At 39.0% G+C, this 25,029-nt stretch overlaps 1 protein-coding gene across 8 annotated transcripts in view; it reads right to left on the reverse strand.

Annotated features, from left to right (window-relative positions):
* The window catches only part of CDC25C (cell division cycle 25C), a 29,982-nt gene that overhangs the window by 4,474 nt on the left and 479 nt on the right, over positions 1 to 25,029 (reverse strand). For 2 of the 8 annotated variants that reach the window (XM_040444583.1, XM_040444582.1), the window contains exons 2-10: positions 24,132 to 24,331; positions 22,651 to 22,748; positions 21,207 to 21,252; positions 19,278 to 19,311; positions 19,073 to 19,162; positions 17,768 to 17,866; positions 14,569 to 14,727; positions 2,367 to 2,519; positions 886 to 987 (exon numbers count right to left, since the gene is read on the reverse strand). In XM_040444583.1, the coding sequence (XP_040300517.1) occupies positions 886 to 987; positions 2,367 to 2,519; positions 14,569 to 14,727; positions 17,768 to 17,866; positions 19,073 to 19,162; positions 19,278 to 19,311; positions 21,207 to 21,252; positions 22,651 to 22,748; positions 24,132 to 24,325 (975 nt within the window). In that variant the 5' untranslated portion in view covers positions 24,326 to 24,331. Of the gene's footprint in view, positions 1 to 885; positions 988 to 2,366; positions 2,520 to 14,568; positions 14,728 to 17,767; positions 17,867 to 19,072; positions 19,163 to 19,277; positions 19,312 to 21,206; positions 21,253 to 22,650; positions 22,749 to 23,876; positions 23,897 to 24,131; positions 24,353 to 25,029 lie in introns of those variants that run through there. The other 6 variants (XM_040444584.1, XM_040444588.1, XM_040444587.1 and 3 more) reach the window with 5 other exon arrangements.

Below are 25,029 nucleotides of genomic sequence, written 5' to 3' on the forward strand. Positions count from 1 at the left end.
AAGAAAGAAAGAAAGAAAGAAAGAAAGAAAGAAAGAAAGAAAGAAAGAAAGAAAGAAAGAAAAAAAGAAAGGTTTTTAAAATTATGAAATGATGAAGCAGAACTGTTTATTGACATGAAGAGATGTTCTTGATACATTAAATGAGGAAGAAAAAAAACCCCAGTAGATCACAAAACAGTATAAATCATTTTTTGTGAAAAAACAAAAAAACCCAAAAATATGTATTTGTGTATGTAAAATATGCATGTGTGTTTGTGAAAATACATAGAAAAAAGTCTGGAGGAATATATACCAAGATGTTCATAAGATTTGAGGTATATTGCATTTTCTACTTTTCCTGTAATGACCAAGTATTATTTATATAATTTTAAAAGATTTTTTTAAATGTTTTATTTTATTTTTGTGAGAGAGACACACAGAGTGTGAGAGGGTCACACAGAGTGTGAGAAGGTCACACAGAGTGTGAGAGCGTCAGAGGGAGAAGGAGACACAGAATCTGAAGAAGGCTCCAGGCTCTAAGCTGTCAGCACAGTGCGTGATGTGGGGCTCGAACTCAAAAACGGTGAGATCAGACCTGAGCCAAAGTCAGACGCTCAACTGACTGAGCCACTCAGGCACCCTAAAAGATATTTTTAAAAAGAAAAAAGTAAAAAGCCTCACACTTCCCCACTGCTTTGGATTTTCCCAGAATTAATAAAAAGTACTTTTTCACTGGAAAGGCTTAGGGTCTAGATCTACCATGATAGCACCTTCAGTTTATCAAATAGTAGTTGGTGAGGATACATGATTATACCTAGTGTCCTCTGCAAGCAACAACAACAAAAAAAAGAAGACTCAAATCCAAAATGACTCAGTGAAATATAGGATGAGTATAACCAAACTCACCTTGGAGAAATCACCAATCAGAGACCCCTGGTTAGACTCTTCCTCCAGCATCTGAGTGATATTAATGTCACAGAGAGAGACTGCCTTCTTTAGACCTAAGCCCTGAAGATGACAAGATTTCCCCCACCCCAATTCCTCATGTTAAAAGTTTAAAAACCAGGGGAGAGAAGGAATGGAGACTTATTAAAAATATGCACACCTTTTGATCTAATAATTGTTTGTTTTCCTAGGGAAATAAAAATACGCACAAAGATTTATCTGTAAAAATGTATATCCCAGCAAGTTTATAATAGAGAAAGATTATTAATAAATAACAGGGTCTTGTTTAAACAAATCATATTCTACACATTATATATTACTATTATGCAATAACAAGTATGTTGTAGGGGCACCTGGGTGGCTCAGGGAGTTAAGTGTCTGACTTTGGCTAGGGTCATGATCTCATGGTTTGTGGGTTCAGGCCCCAAACATTGGGCTCTGTGCTGACGGCTCAGAGACTGGAGCCTGCTTTGGATTCCATCTCTTTCTCTCTCTCTCTCTGCTCCTCTCCTGCTCATGCTCTGTCTCTCTCTTTCTCAAAAATAAATAAACATTAAAAAAAAAAGCATGTTGTAGATTAATTTCATTGACATGAAAATAAGTTCATGATATCCTTAAAAAAATGAGAAAACATGTACTTTTGTAATACCACTTTAATAAAAGAAAACAAAAAACTGCATCCAAAAAAGAATCTGGAAGAACATACACCAGCTAACAATAATTATCTCTGGCCTATGGGATTATGGACATTTCACAACAGCTTCTTTTTTTCTTTTTTTTTTAATGTTTTTTCATTTTTGAGAGACAGAGAGCGACAGAGTACGAGTCAAGGAGGGACAGAGAGAGAGAGGGGGAGACAGAAAATCTGAAGCAGGCTCCAGGCTCTGAGCTGTCAGCGCAGAGCCTGACGCAGGGCTTGAACTCAGGAACCGCGAGATCGTGACCCAAGACGAAGTTGGATGCTCAACTGACTGAGACACCCAGGCGCCCCTCACAACAGCTTCCTCTGTTTATGTGAAACTTATGTGCTATAAAACAGCCAAATGTATTTAGATTTTTTTATAAAGGAGAGGTAGGAAATGGGGGCTAAGCTTTTCAAAAGTTGCTTGCCACCAAACAGTGTGTTCCATGATGCTATTTCTGTCAGAATGCAGTTAAAACAGCAGTAAGTATCCTTACCATTCAAGGTTCCCTTGTATCTTCTCAGATCTTAAAAAAGAAAGTTGGGAAGACAGTATGCCAACATCATTTCCAGAAGTATAATATAAAAAATATTTACTGTTAAATATTTTATACATGGATGCAGATGTAGAAAAGACAGAACAAAGAGACAAAAAGCAAAAGTAATTAAAAAGAAGATATACTAAAGCAATCCTCATACCAAAAAAGCAGAAAAGACAAGAAAGAGCATTAAACAGATTCTCATCTTGAAAAGTTCTTACCTTCCTGAATTCTTCGTTGTGAGAACAATACTCCTGTTTTACTTTATCCGCTATGGGATTGTCCTTGAATTTTACCACCTGATTCAGTCTTGGCCTGTTCAGAGTCTCTGGCAGTGAAGGCGAGCGATACAAGGAGCTTCTATTCAGAGATGCCTGTATGGGAATATCACCCCCCGCCCCCCGCCATGTTCTTACTCCTCTAAGTGTGTCTGCAGGCCAGCAGCATGAATACTCCGGGGAGCTTGTTAGAAATGAAGAATCCTAGATATTGGACCCCAGACTGAATTAAAATCTGCACTTTAGCAAGTTGCCCAGGTGATTTCTAGCAACCCTAAAGTTTGATAGGCAAAACCTTAGGTAAGCAACCACTCTTCCCCTCCTATTAACATCTTTCTCCTCAGACTGCATGATGTTTCATCTCCCCCAGATATATTAATTATAAGCCAAACCAAATTCACCACGTGACCATCTTATACACACCAATTCTTATAAGAGAAAGTGCAAACTCAATTCCTCCAGTCAAGGGAAAAAACAAACAAATGAACCTAATCCCACAATTTCTCTATAGGATCTTAAGACTCTGACAATCAACATTTAAGGACCCAAACAAAATAGAGGATGACAAACCAAAAAGGTCAGTCTGGGTAAAAAAAAATACTAGGCAGCAAGAGTATGTGTCACTTTTTTGGGTAGTAGTTTCTTAGAGGGACAGAGAAAAAATACCACTCGGCTTTCTTATAAAGGAGGTTGTTAGTGGGAAAGAAAAATAGTAAAATAAGCATCCTGCAAGGGAAATGGGAACACTAGAATCTAATATCAAGATCACTATTATAGGATTGATATTATGAAGACTATCAGGGGAAAAATGGATGAAATACCATGAAGAACTAGCCTTGGAGTTACTGGCCCAGACTAAAGTGTAACATGATGGACTACTGTCTCCTTGAAAGCCATGATTTGGGTATTATAACCACAGGCAGAGGGATATATTAAATGACCTCTGATAACAACTTTCAACTTATCTAAGATTCTTTAAAAGAAATGTTTTTAAATAATCTCGACACCCAACATGAGGCTCGAACTCACAACACAGAGATCAAGAGTCCCATGTTCTAGTGACTGAGTCAGCCAGGTACCCCTCAACTAATCCAAGATTCTTATCCTCTGTTCTCATATACCTTCTATCTCTTGCCTAGATAAAAGCCAAAAGTTGCTACTTTATACACTCACCTCACTAACTGCTATGGATTGATTGAGAAGTGAGCTAGATAATAAGAGAGCTATAACTAGAAGACAAGTTGATGGTCAATGATTTATGGGAGAATAAAAAAAGAACATCAAAATTTTACTTTATAGTAACTATATCTGTTACAGTGTTTGTCACATCGATGGTCCCATCTAAGGAAAACTCCATTGTTCATGGTACCAGCTGAAGGTACAGTTCACATTTTATTTACCAATATTTTACACAGACCTTTGCCCTTGGATCCATGCCAGTCAACTCCCTACATCCCCACAACCCTGTCCAGAGCCACTGACAGGCCCATATTGCTGGTTCAACACACCCATTTAGTAGCCTAGAATATGTAAAAATAATCTGGGCCAATTAGGTTCTCTCTCCTGGGAGTCTAACTTAGAAAATGGCAAAATAATTAGGCAGCAACAGAAGCCAAAGCTTAAAAGGAAGAAGTCAAGAGATACAGTCAAGGCCATGAGGCCAGTGATGAATGCATGGATGAACCGAAGGTATAGTGGCAGAGAGATGTAGTAAAGGAATGAGGAACAGGCTACCCAGACTTCTTGACCCACTATTCTTCATATAATTTCAATTTTGCCCTGAGAAGAAGGCAGGAGAAAGCCAGATAGGAATTTCAAATTTGATGGCCTTAGTGCAGTCTTTGTTTCTTTTAACCATAAGATCCTTCCTAGAACATACCAAATTATTAGGCTAACGGCTCATTTTAAAGAGTTTGGAATGAATGAGCTACTAAGGGAAATGTATCCATTTTTTAATATTATATCTAAGAAACCTTTACCTAACCTATGGTCACAGAAATTTTCTCCCATGTTTTTTTCTTCAGATGTTTTATAGTTCCAGATTTTACATTTAGGTCTATGATCCGTTTTGTGCTAATTTCTATATACGGCATGAGGTATGGATTGAGGTTTTTGTTTTTCATATAGATTTTCAATTGCTCCAGCACAATTTGTTGAAAAGACCATGTTTTCTCCAGTTAATTGCTTTTGTATCTTGGTCTAATTATCAACTGGCCATATATGCATGGGTCTATTTCTTGAATCTCTATTCTCTTGCATTGATGCTTTAGGTTTCTAGTAGGTATTACGGTGATAATGAAGGTGATAAATATCTTTTTGTGTTTTGTATAATCCAAAGGCAAGAACCCAGAAATAAATGACAGCAGAAAACTACTTTAACAAACAGAAATAGCCACTACTTTTCCAACAGATTCTTTTCAACACATTTATATTAAAACAAAAGGCAATTTACTGCAAAGAGCATACATGCTTGGTCATGCAGACATGATGATACTTTAGCTTTGTCTTGCTAGTCAAAATTTCCCAGTTCTCAGAAGCAGCAGTGGGGAGAACCAAGGACCAGCTGGCTTAGATGGCACTCAATATCTGCCAATTAGTGATTTTCCTTCTTTAAGGAATCAATAAATACTTTCAATATTTGGGAGTTTTGAGCATTGAAAAGGCCAGGAAGAAGAAAAGGAAACTTGCTAAGCTCGAGTCTACCTGCAGATTTTATAAAAAGATCTAATTGAATAATTATTATTTTGTAAACTGAGAAGGCATCACCATTTCCTCATGGCCTGCACACTCTTCTATACAAATAGACTTGGCTTCTGGTCTTGTCAAAGTTATCAGCAATCTTCATATCACTGTATCTTTAGACATATATCTTTCTGAACTTCATAGTAGCTTCCATGGAGTTGGCTACTGCCTTCTTCCTTGGCTTCAAGACACCTTCTAGTTTAGATTAGGGCTGGTACAGGCAATCCCTAAACTATAGAACCATGATGCTTCTACCTCTCTGTTGCTCCTTCTCAGTCCTCTTTGTTGGGCCTCTTCACTACCAAACCTCTAACAGATGTTGGACGAGGGTTAGGTCCTGGCCCTTTTATATCTCCTCACTTTGGCCTTATGTGATTTTTTTTTTTTCTATCTGTGAATTCAAATTTTCTATTTTGAAAATAAATATTGTTTATACTGATGACTCTCAAATATCTATTTCAAATCAAGACTTCTGCTCTTACTTCCAGATTTCCATATCCACATACTTCCTTGGCAGTTTCTGAGTACCTACTACGTGTCATAGCAGTGAATAAGGGAGTGGAAGAGACAAAGAAATATGTGCTTTTAAATTCTATAAGTAAAAAATAAGAAGAATAAAAAGATAGGGAATATATTTGGGTTGGAAAGCTTGTCAGGAAAGGCTTTTCTGATGGTTAACACATGTAGGGAAATGAGACTGAATTGAGGGAAAAAAATCCTGTGTTACCTATGGGAAGAATGTTCCAGGCTGAAACAACAATGCAAAGGCCCTGTAAGAATAGCAAGGCCAGTAATGGCCACATTTAGTATGGAGCATTTTTAGAAAGTTCAAGAACTAATTGAAGCAATACTATGAGCCAACTAAACCTAACAGACATTACAGAACACTGTACCCAACAACTGAACATGCATTCTTCTCAAATACACATGAAATATTCTCCAGGACAGATCATGCACTAGGTCATAAGACAAGACTCAATAAATATTAAAAGACTGAAATCATACAAAGTATGTTTTCTGACCACAATGGATTAATCAGAAATGAGTAACAGAAAAAAAATCTGGGAAATTCACAAATTAGGTGGAAATTAAACAACACACTCAAAAATAAACATTGGGTCAAAGAAGATCTCAAGAGAAATTAGAAAATACTTTTGGATGAATAAAAATGAAGACACAACATACCAAAATTTAGTTAAGGATACAGCTAAAGTAGTGCTTAGGTGAAACTTTACAGTTATAAAGGCCTGTAACAGAAAAAAAGGAATGATCTCAAGACAATGACCTAACCTTCCATCAAAAAGGAAACTAGGGGCGCCCGGGGGGTGCAGTCGGTTAAGCGTCCGACTTCAGCCAGGTCACGATCTCGCGGTCCGTGAGTTCGAGCCCCGCGTCAGGCTCTGGGCTGATGGCTCGGAGCCTGGAGCCTGTTTCCGATTCTGTGTCTCCCTCTCTCTCTGCCCCTCCCCCGTTCATGGTCTGTCTCTCTCTGTCCCAAAAATAAATAAAAAACGTTGAAAAAAAATTAAAAAAAAAAAAAAAAAAAAGGAAACTAAATCCAAACCAAGCAGAAGCAAGGAAATAAAGATTAGAACAAAAACTTAATGAAGTAAAGAACAGAAAAGAGAAAACAACAGAACCAAAAGTTGATTTTTTGAAAAGATCAACAAAATTGATAAACTTTTACCTAGATTGACCAAGAAAAAAAAAGAGAAAAGACTCAAATTACTAAAGTTAGGAATGAAAGAATGGACAGTACTAGCAATTATAATAAAAAATATTATACAGGGATACTATGAACAACTACATACCAATGAATGAGAAAACTTAGATTAAATGGGCAAATTCCTAAAAAGACAAAAACTACTGAAACTAACGAAGAAGGAATAGAAAATCTGACTAGACCTACAAAAAGTAAAAATTGAATTAGTAATTATAAAACTTCCCACAAAGAAAAGCCCAGGTCCCGATGGCTTCACTGGTGAATTTGGCCTAACATTAAAAAAACAAAAAACAAAAAACTCCAATTCTACACACACTCTTCCAGAAAACTGAAAAAGAGTGAATTCTTTCCAAATGATGACATTACACTGATACCAATATTACAGACATTACAGGGAAAACAAAACAGTAAAGATCAGAATCTGTCATGAGCATGGACTCAAAAATTCTCGGTAAAGTTTCAGTAAATCAAATCCAACAACATGTAAAAAGGATAATACATCATGACTAAGTAAGGATATCACCTGCATGAGAGGTTGTTTAACATTCTAAGATCAATGTAATTAACCATATTATTAAGTTAAAAAAAACTCCTAAGATCATCTCAATAGATGCAGAAAAAACATTTGACAGAATATTTTCTCTTCCTGCTAAAATCTCTCAGCAAACTAAGAATAGAAAGGAACTTCCTCAGCCTAATAAAGGGCATCTTAAGAAACCCATAACTAACAATACTCAACAGAGAAAAACTGGATGCTTTTCCCGTAAGACCAGGTACAAGGCAAAGTGTTCTCAACAATTTCTAAGATTGCAAAGGAATCCTGATACCAAAAAAATTGTGAAGTCTTCATCTAGGAGCAAGGGGGAAATGATAATACAGGAAGGAAAAAGAGCAGATTACTGCAGAAACAGTCAAGAGGAGATGCTTCCATGTGACTCAGGTTTTTGCAAAATCTTTACAATGGCCTACAAGGCCCTATGTGACCTGTCCTTCTTACTACCTACACTCTGTCCCACTGTGCACCTGCTGACTTTGCTCCAGCCATACTGGCTTCTTGGTGTTCCACAGAGATGCCAAGCACATTCCCACTTCAAAAGCATTACACTTGCTTTTCCTTCTGCCTAGAAAAACTCATCCCTCCTGATACCTGTTTGTTTGGTACCCTCACCTGCTTCAGATGTCTGCTAAAACATCGCTCTCAGAGAGGTCTTTTCTAATCTATGAAACCTATCAAAAATATCAACTCCCACTCTAGCCCAATCCAGGTACTCCCTATTCTCTTTACCCTGCATTTTTACCAAAGTCTTTAACCATCTGTCATATTATAAATGTATTTGTTTATTTATCTGTTTCCTCCTGACTAGAATGTAAACTCCATGAGAGCACAGACTTTGCTGAGTTGTTGTGTTCACTATTGTATCCCCAGTGTTACCAAATGAATGAATCAATCAATCAACAGGTGGAAGTGCAGAGAGGGAGGTAGCTTCAGATAGGGGGAGGTACACTTCATGCAGGATGACAAGAGGGATGGTAAATTATATGGGTATGATTGCTTCTGTTTTCCCTTTGAAACGGAAACACTTCAAACTTGTTTTTTTAATGTTTATTTTTGAGAGAGAATGTGTGAGACAGCACACGGGTGTCGTGGGGGGGCATGCAAAGGGAGAGAAGGGCAGAGAGGATCTGAAGTGGGCTCTGTGCTGATAGTAAAGACCCCAACACAGGGCTCGAAATCACCAACCGTGAGATCATGACCTGAGCCGAAGTCAGACGCTTAAGTGACTGAGCCACCCATGAGCCCCCAAAACACTTCAAATTTAACGTGTCTAAATCATCCTTGATCCTATCCTTCCTTCACAGCCTATATGCAACCCACCAAGTCCTGTCTACTCTGTATCCAAAATAGCTTTTGAATTTATCCATTTGTCTCTGTAGCCACCACCGTAGTCCAGGCTACCACCAACTTTCCCTGAAGCTACTGAAATAGCTTCCTGTCCTACTTGTACCTGCTTCCGTTTCTTTTCCCACCTCCTTCCAACTCTTAATCCTCTCTAATCCATTCTTCATCGAGCAACAGGGCAGTCTTCACAAAATAAACCACATCATATTATTCCTCTGCTTAACATCCCCCAATAGCTTGCCAATGCACTAAGAATAAAATCCACACACTTACCATAGCCCTAAGGCCCTGTATCGTCTGTCTCTTGCTTACCTGCTATCCCACTTCAGGCAAATGTCACCCTCTTTCACACTGGCTTCTCAATTCCTTGCACACACCAAGATCTATTCAACCTTGGGAACTTTGCACCTACAATATGCTCCTCATGGAATCCTCCTGTCTCTAGTCAGGTCATGTATGGTTCCTGCACAACTAGAGTGACCAACTCATTCAAATCTGTCTATGATTTTCCCACTGCTGGCACTGAAAGGCCCAGGTTGTAGGAGCCTCCTCAATGGCAGGCAAACTGGGACAGTTTATCAATATGTTCTCGACTAAATATCTCCTACTGAAGGAGGCCTTGCCTATTTATTCCCATTAAAAGGTTCCCTTCAATTAGTGTTTATTTCAGTCCCCATTTCTTTACCTTCTTTACACTTGAACAATTGCAATAATTAAATCATTTTGTCTGTTATGGCAGTCATTTGCAATTTGGCTAAAATTGGAGATTTGGTAAAATCTCAAATTAGATGGGAGGCAGTCCTGCATCCTGATAAGAAGGCCGAAGGGGGACAGGTATTCCTTTTTCCATTCTTTTATAGTCAACCGGATATTCCTGACTGCATTTTGAAACTTGGGGAATAACACAAAAAAAGCAAAGGGTTTGTTGAGACTTTTTTTTATGGTTGCAGCATCACAGTTGAGAATATAGTGGGTGGCAGCAAATGTCCCTGAGCAAGAGTCCAGCATCAGGTGGGATTACATCATGGGGCAGGGGGTTCAGTAATGGTGACATTAAGTGTCCAGGCAGCTGGTGGTAATGTCCTGAGAACAATGACCCCAGAGCAGCACTGTAGCCAAGCCTTACCTTGTTTTCCAGCCTTCCTAGCAATTCTGAGCTCCTCAATACCCTCCAGAAAAATCCCTTTTCTGCCTAAGGTAAGTAGTAATCAGTTTCTTTTAATTGCAGCCAAGAATTCTAACTAGAACATGCATTACCCTGACAAACATGTGTTTGTTGTTGTTGATATCCCTTTGACAAGAATACGAACTCCAAGAGACCATAAACCTAGTATGTATTGTTTATTATTGTATCACCAGTGACTAACATGGTATCTGACACTTAATAGGTACTCAATAAATATTTTTTAAATGAATTAATCAAAAATCACTGAGGTTACACAAATCTCCTTATTCTATCAGGTATCTATTTCCATTTAGCATCAAGAATGTAAACCCCAAACAAACATCCCTATGCCTTTTCTATTCTAAAACCTACTGCTATGCATATTCTTATATAATGTGCCCTCAACTGAAAATGTTATATGAGTCACAATACATTAAAATGAGCACTTAAAGGGAATTATTATTTTTTAAAGACAAAATAAATATCTCACAGCCATATGCTACTCTTCCATGTAAATAAACATACTCTCTAGAGTATTTCCTAGGGTCCATCTATTTTAAATCCATTCTTCCATACTGTCTATATTATACAATTCACAATGATGTTTCAAAGACAAGAAAAATTTCCATTATGTTCATTGTACTTATTTCATAAAAGCAGATTAAACACATTAGATAAATTTTCAACAATAAAATTGAAAACAAAAAATTTTCTCTTTAATCAACATTAAATTTAATTCCCTAAGCTAATACTAGTTGAGACTTGACTATTTTAGCTACATTTTGCAAACATGAAGACTAATATATATTTCTAAGAACACCAATAAATGTTCACTCTATATTGCTCTTTGTTTTTCTCCAGAAGGCCTAGGAACCTTTCCCCATGCTAACTATGCCTAAACTTGCTGTTTTTCCACAGATCTACCCTCCATTACCAGTTAGCCCTCAATAATGTTTGTTTCAGGAAGGTCAACATCAATTCTCTCAATACCCACCCTATCTCCTTCAGATCATATCTTGGTTCTGCTGTTTTCCTAGAAACCAATGACATTCGCTTGGAAGCTTTGTTAAAACAGACTACTGGGCCCCACACTTACAGTTTTTTGATTCAAAGTTTCTGGGATAGGGCCCCAAAATTTGCACTGCTAAGAAATTCCTACCTGACACTGATGCTACTGCTCCAGGGACCATATGTTTAGAAGATTCTAGATCTGCACTACCCATTATAGTAACACTAGCCACACATGGTTGTCTGCATTAATTAAAACTCAACAAAATTATGGGGCACCTGGGTGGCTTGATCGGTTAAGTGTCTGACTTCAGCTCAGGTCATGATCTCGCAGTTCGTGAGTTAGGGTCCCGCGTGGGGCTCTGTGATGACAGCTCGGAGCCTACAGCCTGCTTCGGATTCTGTGTCTTCCTCTCTCTCTGCCCCTAACCTACTCACATTCTGTCTCTGTCTCCCTCAAAAATAAACATTTAAAAAAAATTTTTTTTTAAAACTCAACAAAATTAAAAATTCAGTGTCTCAGTTGCACTAGCCACATTTTAAGTGCTCAAAACGCACATAGGGCTACTGTATTGGACAGATATAAAGCATTTCCATCATCTCAGGAAGTTTTACAGAACAGCAGTGTTCTAGAAAATTGATTCACCATCCTCCTGAACACTTCAATTCATTCAAACTGTGACTATTCAACCTCACCAACCCTACTCAAAAAGCAAATGTCATTACTACATGTTCCTGGGACAACTTTCACCTTCCAGGTATCTTCATAAAAGACACCAAATACTGCTAGAAACACCAGCTAGGAGTCAGGCAGATCTCACCTTAAATCCTGACACTGCCAATGGCTAATTTTGTGACCTTGGGTAAGAGCCTTTATCCCATGGCCAGATGTTCTCCTCCTAAGATAAGACTAAAGAAAGAACAAAAGGGAGAGAAGAAAGAAAATAAAGGGGCATCACACTCATATTTCAGGACTGACATGAAAATTAAATGCAATGACGGATATAAACTGTTCAGCACACAATGCCCAGTACACTCTAAGTAGTCAATAAATGGGACCTACTATTATTACCTGGCTCTCATTTTTCTTTTCCAGTCTAGTCTGTTACACCAACAACACTAAAATCCCTATTTCTTCTCTCCTCAAACTCACAGTGTTCTGAAAACTGAAAACCCTTTGGACAGTGACTTCACAACTCCTCAATAGTTGCACCAAGCTTCTCCTGCACTCCACATTAGCCTCTTGACAAAGAGGGACCAAAAAAAAAAAAAAAAAAAAGACAAAACAAAAAGAAAAAGATCTGCAACTATCCTCTATTACTCTACTATCAAGAATTCAAACTTGGCATGCTCTCAAACTGACTAAACTTTCCCCTAGTTCTCAAAGCTTTCTAAACTAGGCATTTCTTGCTCCTCAGCAACTTTCAACCACATTACTGTTTTTACTTTACTGAGTCTACTCAGCGAGACATTTGGCTCCTTATCCAGGTTTTGATTCATCATCTTCTACTTCTCTGCTACCTTCACCATCACCTAGACTAACTCAACCCCTTTTTCATCTGCCATTAGCACCCTACAGCCCTCTCTTAATCATCTCTGGAGTTCCAAAGTCCCCAATCTTGCTTCTAGGCAACAGCACACTATGCCATGTAGGTCTATCATATAAAACAGCACAAATATCATTTTATTAGCCTTTTAATAATTCCCTTCTGTGGTTTCCGAAAGTTGCTTATAACCTTCTCTAAATTCTTCATGACTGTCACGTAACACTCACCACTGAGTCATGAGATTACTGCAACTTTCACTTCACTTAGGACATCAAGGCTATTGAGCATCCCTTCTCCATCAATCTTTATAATTCCACATATTTTGGCCCTTACACTATAGTAATTAAGCACTCATACTACACTACAATAATTAACATTAGTAATTGAGCAAGTATTGTTCTAACTGCTTTATGTACAATTAACTCATTTAATCATCACAACAACCCGATGAAATAGTTACCCAAACTTTTTCTTTTTTATAGATTAAGAAACTAAAGCATAGGGAAATCATACAACTGTATCCATATTGTTAAAGAATCAAGCTATGGAACCCAGAAAGTCTGGATCCAAAGTCTGTTACTTTCTAGACCAATATGTTCCACTAACTCCCACACTCTTGACTTTTCCCTATAATCCCAGATAATCTCAGATAATCTCAAAGTTGCTCTTCAATAGTGATCAGATAGGGTTAGCCTCAGCTATTACAGGTTGTTGTTATTATTTTTTTTTCAACGTTTATTTATTTTTGGGACAGAGAGAGACAGAGCATGAACGGGGGAGGGGCAGAGAGAGAGGGAGACACAGAATCGGAAACAGGCTCCAGGCTCTGAGCCATCAGCCCAGAGCCTGACGCGGGGCTCGAACTCACGGACCGGGAGATCGTGACCTGGCTGAAGTCGGACGCTTAACCGACTGCGCCACCCAGGCGCCCCTGTTATTTTTTTTTTTAAGAAGAATATATTCAGGTAAAATTTGTGGAATAAAAAATATTTAAAATGATTTACTACAAAGCTACAGTATTCAAAACTATGGTACTGCTATAAAGATACACATATGGACCAATGGAATGGAATAGAGTCCAGAAATAAATCATCATGCATATGGTCGAATGATTTTTGACAAGGGAGCCAAGACCATTCAACAAGGAAAAGACAGTCTTTTCAACAAATGGTGCTGGGATAACTGAATATTCACATGTAAAAGAATGAAATTGGACCCTTACCTATCACTACACACAAAAATTAAATCAAAATGGACCAAGACCCAAATTTAAGAGCTATAGAGCACCTGGGTGTCTTAGTTGGTTAAGCTTCCAACTCTTGATTTCTTTTTTTTTTTAATTTTTTTTTTTTTAACGTTTATTTATTTTTCAGACAGGGAGAGACAGAGCATGAACAGGGGAGGGTCAGAGAGAGGGAGACACAGAATCTGAAGTAGGCTCCAGGCTCTGCGCTGTCAGCACAGAGCCCGACGCGGGGCTCGAACTCACGGACCGCGAGATCATGACCTGAGCCAAAGTCGGCCGCTTAACCGACTGAGCCACCCAGGCGCTCCTCCAACTCTTGATTTCAGCTCAGGTCATGACCTTATGGTTCCTGGGTTTGAGCCCTACATCAGGCTCTGTGCTGACAGTACGGAAGCTGCTTAGGAGCAGAAAGCAATATACTGGCTCAGTATATGGCCAATAAGCCACAGGCTTCAGGTATGCCTCCCACTGACATGAGGAGGATAAAAGACAAAAGAATATATTGTAAAATACCTGAAAAATCATGCTAGGTATGTTCCATCCATTACTATTATCCTGGAGCCATCATTTACACCAAGTTACATTGATGGTGAGGTACTCAAACTACTAACTGGAACCTTCTCACCCAGCAGTAATAAGAATCCCATAGTTACCTGATATCCTATCGGGTAGCCCTTAGAGTTTAGAGATCATGTCTTCTTGATTTCTGCAGACCTACTACTTAGTAAGTGGCTGAAACCCAGTATATACACAACATTGTTAATTCAAGAATGAAGGAATATGGAAAATGCAAAGATACTGGGGAGCATTTTACCTTGATCTCTTCTTGATCTTCCAGAGAAAACTCCATCAATTCATTTGAAATCTCCTCAGCCTGGTGTTCTTCTAGTTCTGAATTTTTATCCAATTTTTGAAGTGTAGTAATGGGACTGCCCAGATACTTCATTTCTCCTTCCACCAACTTTCCATTGTCCTGTCAATTATATTGACAATATTAAAAACTATTCAGAACCCTTACGTTATACTATATACAAAAATTAACTCAAAATGAAGCAAAGATTTGAAAGCTAGAATTATAAAACTCTTACAAGAAAACAGTGGGAAATGTTCATGACATTGGATTTGGCAATGATTTTGTGAATATGACAGAAGCATAGGCAATAAAAGAAAAAATGGACAAATTGGACTTAACAAAATTAAAAACTTTGGTGCATCAAAAATACCACCAAGAAAGTAAAAAGACAACCCACCAAATGGGAGAAAATATCGACAAATCATACATTTGATGAGGTATTAATATCCAGAATATATATATAAAAACTCATATAGCTCAACACCAAAAAACCAAATAGAATGAAAAATGGTGTAGCTGCCATGGATAACAGTATGGCAGCTTCCCGCCAAATTGAATATAGAATTATCTTATAATCCACCAATTCCATTTCTGAGTATATACCCTCAAAAAATGACAGCAAGGATTTGAACAGATATTTCTACATCAATGTTCATAGCAGCATTATTTGCAACAGTCAAAGGTGAAAACAACCTGGGCACCTGGGTGGCTCAATTGGTTAAGTGTCCAACTCTTGATTTTGGCTCACATCATGATCTCATGGTTTATGACTTTGAGCCCAACATTAGACTCTGTGCTGGCATCACAGAACCTACTTGGGATTCTCTGTCTCCCTATCTCTCTGCCCCTCCCCTGCTCTCTCTCTGAAAACAAACAAACAAACAAGCAAACATTAAAAAAAAAATAAATAAAGCTTTAAAAAAAAGAAGACTACCCAGTAATTTACCAGGCTCCAAGTCTTCCTCTTATCCAAGAAATCAAATATCTGAAACACGGTCAACTTAATCTACTTAGGATGTGCTGTGTTAAAAAGATTTTTCCCTAAAATTCAGACTAGACCCAAAATCCCTGGAATATCTTGAACCCACTGTCTATTAAAAGCAAGTGAATGCCTGGGTAACTTAAGACTCCAGTATCTAAATGGACAAAGGCACAATCATTTACTAGCAAAATGTGCATAGCTAATATTCACATGAAATCACTACTAATTGTTTTTAACATAAAACATTTATCAATCTAACTGGCAGTTAAAAAAATAAACATTTATCAAAAGAGCTATTGATTATTCATGAATTATGTAAATTCATAACTTTTTTTGAAAGGAATCTGGAAATATGTATCACAAATCTTAAAAATATATCCTTTAGCCTGGTAGTTATAATTCTTGGTACCAATCCTAAAGAAAAAATTTTGAAGTGTAGGCAAAGATTTATGCTCAAGACCTTACATAATAACATTATTTGTAAAAGCAAAATTGGGACTACTAAGTGTCCAAAAATAGGGAACTATGTAAATTGTGGTCCATTTGTTAGGGTAAAAGCATCCAGCAAAGAATAATGTTTACTAGAAGTTTCAATATTAACTTTAAAAAAGCAGGATATAGGGGCGCCTGGGTGGCTTAGTCGGTTAAGCGTCTGACTTCAGCTCAGGTCACGATCTCACGGTCCGTGAGTTCGAGCCCCGCGTCGGGCTCTGGGCTGATGGCTCAGAGCCTGGAGCATGCTTCCGATTCTGTGTCTCCCTCTCTCTCTCTCTCTCTCTCCCCCCCTCCCCCATTCATGCTCTGTCTCTCTCTGTCTCAAAAATAAATAAACGTTAAAAAAATATATCTTAAAAAAGCAGGATATAAAGTTATATACATGGGGCACCTGTGTGGCTCAGTTAAGCACCTGACTCTTGATATCAGCTCAGGTAATAATCTCACAGTTCGTCAGATAGAGCCCCGCATCACGTTCTGCACTGTCAGATAATCTTGGGGTTCTCCCTCTCCCTCTCACTCTGCCCCTCCCCCAACTCTCTCAAAAATAAATAAACTTAAAAAAAAGGAATCTTTAAAAAAATGTTATACATATGTAATTAATATGACTTCAACTCTAAAATTATATACATAGTTAAAAGACTATAAAAAAATGAGGTAAAATGTTAATAGTTTTTCTCTATGAGGTAACTATTTTCTTTTTTATATTCCCTATCATATATATATATATATATATATATATACATATTTTTTTTAAGTTTATTTATTTATTTTGAGAGAGAGAGAGAACACAAGGCAAAGAGGAACAGAGAGAGGATCCCAAGCAAGCTTTGTACTGTTAGCAGAGTCTGGTGCAGATATCGAACTCACAAACCGTGAGATCATGACCTGAGCTGAAATCAAGAGTTGGACACATAACTGACTGAGCCACCCAGGAACCCCTATATTTGCTATATTTTTAAACCATTTTCACAAAGGGCACATAGTACTTTTAAAATTAGGGTGGGAGGAATCACATAAATAATAAAATACAAAAAATTAACAAAAAACCTTTTTTAACACTTATTTATTTTTGAGAAGGGGGGGAAGGGCAGAGAGAGGAGACAGAGGATCCAAAGCAGGCTCTGTGGTGACAGCAGAGAGCCCAATAAGGGGCTTGAACTCACCAACCACAAGATCATGACCTAAGCTGAAGTCAGATGCTTAACTGACTGAGCCACCCAGGGGACCCCAAAATAGAACAACTTTAAAGGCCTAAGAATTTTTTTTAATGTTTTTTTGCTTTGTTTTGTTTTGTTTTCATATTTGAGAGAGACAGACAAAGAGCGAGTAGGGGGGGCAGAAAGACAGAGACAGATTCCAAAGCAGGCTCCAGGCTCCGAGCTTCAGCACAGAGCCAGACGCGGAGGTCCAACTCACAAACTGTGAAATCAAGACGTAAGCGGAACTCGGAAGCTTAACCACTTAACCGACTGAACCACCCAGGCGCCCCCTAAAGGCCTAAGAATTTTCTAACAAATAAAAACGTCAGAGGATGTCTCTTACTTTTCCCAGAGTTACTTCTCCAACCACTTTTCTCACCTAAGCCAGCTTAGAAAAATTGAAAGGGTTGTAATGCAGATCTGCCATCCTATAATCCACAACACCTCAGCAGACCCTTGATGAGGATGTTCAGTGACTCACCAGTAGAGAAAGGGGAGACATGTAAGGCTCCCCTGGTGTCTTTTGAAACTTCAGGCTCCTGGATGCCCACCACTCGGAGGACTTCAAAGTGTTATTCTTCTGCATAAGAAAAATTACATTGGCTGGAGGAAGACAAGTGTCAGCAAGCCCTGCCAAAAACATTTCATCAGGTGAAGCCATGAATAACCCTCACAAAACACATTAAGTATAATCAAGGTTGATCCTATATCCTGACAATACAAATTATGGTTTGGATTTGATGTATGATATGTAGATTTGCTTTGGAGGATACTGATTTATGGTCACAAGCCAAAGGAAGGGAGGAAAAGGGGAGCCTGAGTAAGGAGGGGATGGTGAGATTTCCAAAAAGTGATTACAAGGACAGTGTCAAATCAAGAATAAGCTGATTAAAACAGCCAAAAGCATGGGTATAACTTAGTCAATGTGAGAAAAGAAGAACAGCAGCTACCTTTTATAGATACTGACCTGGGGGAAAGGATGACGGGCAGGGAAAAGAAAAAGATGGCTAGAAAACACAATTCAGGGCACCTGGGTGGCTCGTATAGTTAAGGGTCCAACTCTTGATTTTGGCTGGGGTCATGATCTCCTTCCTGGTCATGAGATCGAGCCTTGTATCTGGCTTGGTGCAGAGGCTGGACTCTGCTTGGGATTCTCTCTCTCTCCCTCTCTGCTCCTCTCCTACTTGTGCTCTTTCGCACATGCGCTGTCTCTCAAAATAAATAAATACACATAAAAAAAAAAAACAAGAAAAGAGAATTCGTTGAAGGGATTAGTTAGAGAACGATCTTGGTGATTAGGTGGCTCTGTCGAGCCCAGTTTCAACTTAGAACTGACTGAAGGCCGGAGGCTCAGACAAAAAGGCCCATGGCTTTCTCAGAACATGGGCTAAGAAGCTTGACTAAGGGAGAAATAAGAAGAAATTAAGTAAACCCATACATGAAGCCATGCACAGAGTATGTGAACAACTTATATACATTATCTGTTTAAAAAAACAGCCCTAAATTCCCAAACTACACTAATAGAGATTTTTGCCCTTAAACCAATCAACTGAACATGAGGAATAATGATGATCTGCTCTGGAAGACATGGAGCTAGGTGTCTGTTCTAGGGTCAAATCTTAAAGATAAAAAACAAACCATAAATAATTTTTTGCCTTATAGTGAAGCAATTTGATTGTCTGCATACTGAGGGATAACAGTTCTGGGTCTCATAATGATACTGATGAGTTGCTCCCCTCACAGGGAGAAAAGTACTAATGTATCTGGGTTTCCATTTAACACTTACATTTTCTTTATTTGTGGGTGAGCTACATACTGCATCTTTCTTCCTGTTGCCACAGTCCAAAACATTTGGAGTGCTACAAAGCAGCTGTGCCTACAAGAGAACATTTTCTGAGAACATCCAGCATCCTTGAGCCACAGGTGAGGTGGAAAGCCTCTGCCTACCACCTGAGAAACAAACCCAAACCCAAGAAATAGATGTTACTCACTGGGCTGCATTTTGTAAAGTGCTGGTGATGATTCCTGAAGATCAAAAAAAGTGCCAGTCAGTAAACCCCAAATACTGTTTAGTTATTCCTCAATGGCTTGTGGCATCCCAACTTTTCCTTTTTTCCACTCTAGGAGCCCTATATCTAGTTGATACGTCTCCATACAATATGTAAAGTGCTCTCTGTGGCAAATATGAAGATGTTAAGTGACATCCTGGGGATAAGGCCCTCATAACCATATATATAGATATCCATTAAAGATGATGAGCTTGTCCTACATCTTATGTAGACCAAATTTACTAATTTTCCAGCATTGACTATTGGGAGCTAATACTTATTTTTTATGAATTATTATCCCTACTGCCAAGATTTTATCCAGTTTGCATGAGTTAGGATTTTTTTTTTTTCAACGTTTATTTATTTTTGGGACAGAGAGAGACAGAGCATGAACGGGGGAGGGGCAGAGAGAGAGGGAGACACAGAATCGGAAACAGGCTCCAGGCTCTGAGCCATCAGCCCAGAGCCCGACGCGGGGCTCGAACTCACGGACCGGGAGATCGTGACCTGGCTGAAGTCGGACGCTTAACCGACTGCGCCACCCAGGCGCCCCCATGAGTTAGGATTTTTAAAGCAAGTCAAATAAACTACAAGCAATCTAAAGTGAAATTTTCACATGTATTATTAAAAACAGTGGAAGGGCAGGGCGCCTGGGTGGCTCAGTCAATTAAGTATCTGACTTCGGCTCGGGTCATGATCTCTTGGTTCATGAGTTCAAGGCCCACATCAGGCTCTGTGCTGACAGCTCAGAGCCTGGAACCTGCTTTGGATTCTGTGTCTCCCTCTCTCTCTCTGTCCCTCCCCTGCTCACACTCTGTCTTTCTCTGTCTTGCAAAAATAAATAAAATGTTAAAAATTAAAAAAAAAAAAAAACAGTGGAAGGGCGGTTGGTGGGCTCAGTCAGTTAAACGGTTAAACAACTGATTCTTGATCTCAGCTCAGGTCATGATCCCTTGGTTGGTGGGATCGAACCCCGTGTCAGGCTCTGCCCTGGCAGTGTGGAGCCTGCTTGTGATGCTCTCTCTTCTTCTCTTTCTGCTCCTCCCCACTCTTACTCTCTCTCTCCCTCAAAAATAAACATTAAAAAAACTGTTAAAAAAAATAAAGTCTTAATAAATTAATTAATTCAAAACTAATTAATTAAATTAATTATTTAAATCAATAATTAATTAAAACTAATAGGTTTAATTAATTAAAAAACAGTCATGGAATGCTCTCACTAGTGTCCTAAAGTAGCTCCTAATTCACCTAAACATAGAAGGATAAAGTTCTAAAAAGATTAAAAGAGTCAAATGGAAACCTTACAATAAGTTTAAGAAGTTAATGAGATAAATTGAAATAACTTCATTCCTGGAGCATTCCCTGATTGAATATTTTAAGATGTCCAACAAAGAGTCCCCATGAATAACAATACTAAACATTATAAAATAGTTCATACGTGCTAAATTCCATCCTTACAAGAGCAGTTATGAAAAGTATTATTATTATGTCTATTGTTATTTATTACAAATGAAGAAATTGAGGTCCAGTGAAGTTAAGAAAATCTTCAGAATCACAGTTGGTGAAATAGTAAGCCACTGGAATCCAGATGCTCTAACACTGCACTATTCACATGCAGGAAACAGCTTAGGCCTAAACGCAATATACCCTTTCCTTCATTTTTAAAGATAATACGGGTTGTATGGAATGGTTAAAATGAACTATTTAGATCTGAGCAACTTAAAAAATCTTTCCAGTGAGGGACTGAGGCTTTCAAGCCAACTTATACCCAAAGTAAAAGGTTCTACATACTGCAGAGATTGCACAGGATAAAATTCCTGTGCCAGAGCTGAAAAGGCTTCAGCATGGGGTTCATTTAGCAAAAGAACTTACATCCCAGCTAAATGTATGTCCTGAGGTCCTTTAGATTCCAAGTGGCCTGCAATCAAATGTGAAGAGTTAATCTTGTCCACACATCCTGTCTTTCCTTCTCATTTTTTTCATTGCCAGTAAGCCACATTAATTTCAAAAGCTGATGTTTTGAATGCTTGGGCTCCTGATAGGTACCAATTTTATGGTACAAGGTACAAGTGCATGAAAACTTAAGAATTTATATATGTTACTTAAGAATTTATGCAGGAAATACTGCAGGACAATAATGAACAGAGATTTTTTTCATGGGTAGGAAATAATGCTGACTACTCAGGAAATAGACCATTTATTCTGAAAATAGAACAAATACTAAAATGGCCGACTAGTGGGGTGCCTTGGTGGCTCAGTCAGTTAAGTGTCCAACTCTTGACTTAGGCCCAGGTCATGATCTCATGGTTTTTTAGTTTGAGCCTGAATCAGGCTCTGCGCTGACAGCGTGGAGCCTGCTTGGGATTTTCTGTCTCCTTATCTCTCTGCCCCTCTCCTGCTTGCTCTCTATCTGTCTCAAAATAAATAAAAATAAACTTAAAAAAAAAAGATCGACTAGTGGGGCACCTGCATGGCTCAGTCAGTTAAGTGTTGGACTTTGGTTCAGCTCATGATCTCACAGTTTGTGGGTTTGAGTCCCACATCAGGCTCTCTTCTGTCAGCACAGAGCCTTCTTTGGATCCTCTGTCTCGCTCACTCTCTCTCTGCCCTTCCCCAGCTGGTGACTGCTCATTCTCTCTCCCTCTCAAAAATAAACAAACATTAAAAAAAATTATTGACTAGTAAAACATACTCCTTTTGGGCTCAGGCCCTACAAAACCACAAGAATTAGTTAACAAAGTATTTCTTTATGTTTCTTTGCCTTTGCTGAGATTATACTAGAGCATAAAACTTCCCATTTTAACTACTACTTTCATTCCCATCATCAATCAGTTAACAAAATATTCCTTCTTGTCTAAATTTTTCAAATGCAAAATGACTCCTATTTATGTTATTACATTTCTCTTCTTGGCTTATCATTCTCAAAAATTCCCTAGGTACCCACAGAATTTCAACTTCAAGGATCTTTACCTCCGTTAAAAAAAATTTTTTTTTAATGTTTATTTATATTTGAGAGAGAGAGAGAGAGAGAGAGAGAGAGGGTCAGAGTGTGAGCAAGGTAGGGGCAGACAGAGAGGGAGACACAGAATCTAAAGCAGGATCCAGGCTCTGAGCTGCCAGCACAGAGCCCGATGTGGGGTTCGAACTCAAGAACCATGAGATCATGACCTGAACCGAAGTCGGATGGGCTTAACTGACTGAGCTACCCAGGCGCCCCTCTACCTAATTTTACCACCTTCCATCTCTATCTGACTACCCTGTTTTCTCCCTTAGAAGTTATTCTTTTCCTTGAGGCCTTTACCTCCCTTCTCCTTACCTGTTTCATCAAGGTCTGCAGAAGTGGTAAGCTGACTGGCAGACATCTCCCCACCACTGCTAAGATTGGAAAGATCAAGGCAACATTTTGGGGTTCCTCTGTTGAGACATAATAGTACAGCAAGATTCCCATTAAGTTGTAATAACCTTGAAAGGCAAAGATCACATTATCCTCTTCATCTGAAACACCCCTCAGGAACCTTTTCTCTACTCCAATAATTTGCATCTCATTTCCTCCTCACCAACATATTGAGACAAGTAATTTTTTTTCAAATTGAGGACCAAAATTATTGGCTGAGGTGGGTCTTGACCCCACATCTTTTGCCCTATGCACTGTGGGTACATAGATTTAGTTTCTCCCTGGAGTCTCTAGTACTTCTCAGGTCTATAACTCTCCAACTAGCTGAGGCATCAGAGCATGGCGTGACCAGAATTTAAAGTACAATAATAATAACACTAATATTAATACAAATAAAAATACCTACTCCTATAACACAATAGAGTTTTCAAAGACTTCTCCCAGACATTACATCATTTAATTCTCATAAGATCCTAGTAAGATAGGAAGAGATTATTATTTCTATGTCACAGAAAAGAAGCCTGAGGGTCAAGAGTCACACTGTTACTGAAGGGCAGGGTTTAAAACTTAAACCCTGATCTTTGAGCCACAATAATTTTTTAAAAATGTTTTTTTAATATTTACTCATTTTTGAAAAAGAGAGAGAGGGGCAGAGAGAGAGGGAGACACAGAATGAGAAGCAGGCTCCAGGCTCTGAGCTGTCAGCACCCACAAACCTTGAGATCATGACCTGAGTCAAAGTCAGACACTTAACTGACTGAGCCACCCAAGTGCCTCCTCCCCACTTTTTTTTTTAATGTTTATTTATTTTTGAGAGAGAGAGAGAGAGAGAGAGAGAGAGAGAGAGAGAGTGAGAGTGTGGGGGAGGGATATGGAGAGAGGGAGACACAGAATCTGAAGCAGGAGCCAAGATAATTTTTTAAAAACCCCAAGGCTGTGCCTGGGTGGCTCAGATGGTTAAGCCCCCAACTCTCACTTCATGATCTCACGGTTTGTGAGTTCCAGCCCTGCATGGGGCTCTGCACTGACATCACAGAGCCTGTTTGGGATTTTCTCTCTCTGCTCCTCCCCTGCTCATACTCTCTCTTTCTATCAAAATAAATAAACTTTTACGATAAATAAACAAACAAACAAATAAATTGGGGCACCTGGGTGGCTCAGTCGGTTGAGCAACTAGCTTTAGCTCAGGTCATGATGTCAAAGCTGGTGAGTTCGAGCCCCACATCAGGCTTGCTTCTATCAGCTTGTGCCGGCTTCAGATCCTCTGTCCCCCTCTCTCTCTGCCCTTCTCCCAGTTGCTCAGTCTCTCTCAAATATAAATAAACTTTAAAAAAAATAAATAAATAAAAATCCCAAGGCTATTTGGAAAAGCAAAGGAGATAAGATGTAAAAGGTGGATTTACCCAGACAAAACACTTAGGTTTGCAGAATCGCCAAAGAGTTTGTTCACTGGAGTTCTAGGGAGATCTGGACAGGTGGTAAAGGAAGTGTCTCTCTCCAAGAGCAGGTTTAATATCTTCCTCTGACTGGACCTAAAACTGGGTCCTGAGCCAGGATGTACATCCTCTTCTGCAGATGAAATCAATTCTGCAGACATGGCCTCCTGAGAAAAAAAAAAATAACACCTACCTAAGAGGTGAACATCATCTACATAGGTCCCTCACAGGCTGTCCAGTTTTCACAACCTCCTCCACCCTTCCCAGCAGCAGCCCAGTGGCTCAGTACTGGAGAAAGGACATCCCTAGGATCACAACTAGGCATGAAAGTTGAATCCCACTTGCCCCAAGCACCTTGACCTTTTTCTTGGAGCCGAACTTATCTAGAGGCAAACGCGGGACTTTTTTTTTTTTTTTTTAAAGTAAGCTGTACACCTAAAGTGGGGCATGAACTGGCGAGAACAGTTCCACATTCCATTGACTAAGCCAGCCAGGCAACCCAAAACCAGGACTTCATTAAAAAAGGAATGAGGGGCGCCTGCATGCCTCAGTCCGTTAAGCCTGGGGCTCTTGATTTCAGCTCAGGCCATGATCTCATGATCTCACGGGGGTGAGATAGAGCCCCTCCAGGGCTCTGCCCTGGGCCTGGATCCTGCTTATGATTGTCCATCTCCCTCTGCCCTTCCCCCTTCCCCGCGCCCCCCCCTCCCCCCAGCTGACTCACCAGCTCTCGAAGGAAAAAAGGGAGAAAGGGATGAAAGAGAGAGACAGAGAGAGAGGAAAAAAGAAAGAAAGAAAAGAAGAGAAAAGAAAAGAAGAGAAAAGAAAAGAAAAGAAAAGAAAAGAAAAGAAAAGAAAAGAAAAG

Source organism: Herpailurus yagouaroundi, unplaced genomic scaffold (assembly GCF_014898765.1).
Source record: "Herpailurus yagouaroundi ecotype Mexico unplaced genomic scaffold, PumYag 192, whole genome shotgun sequence".
Taxonomy (NCBI): Eukaryota; Metazoa; Chordata; class Mammalia; order Carnivora; family Felidae; genus Herpailurus; species Herpailurus yagouaroundi.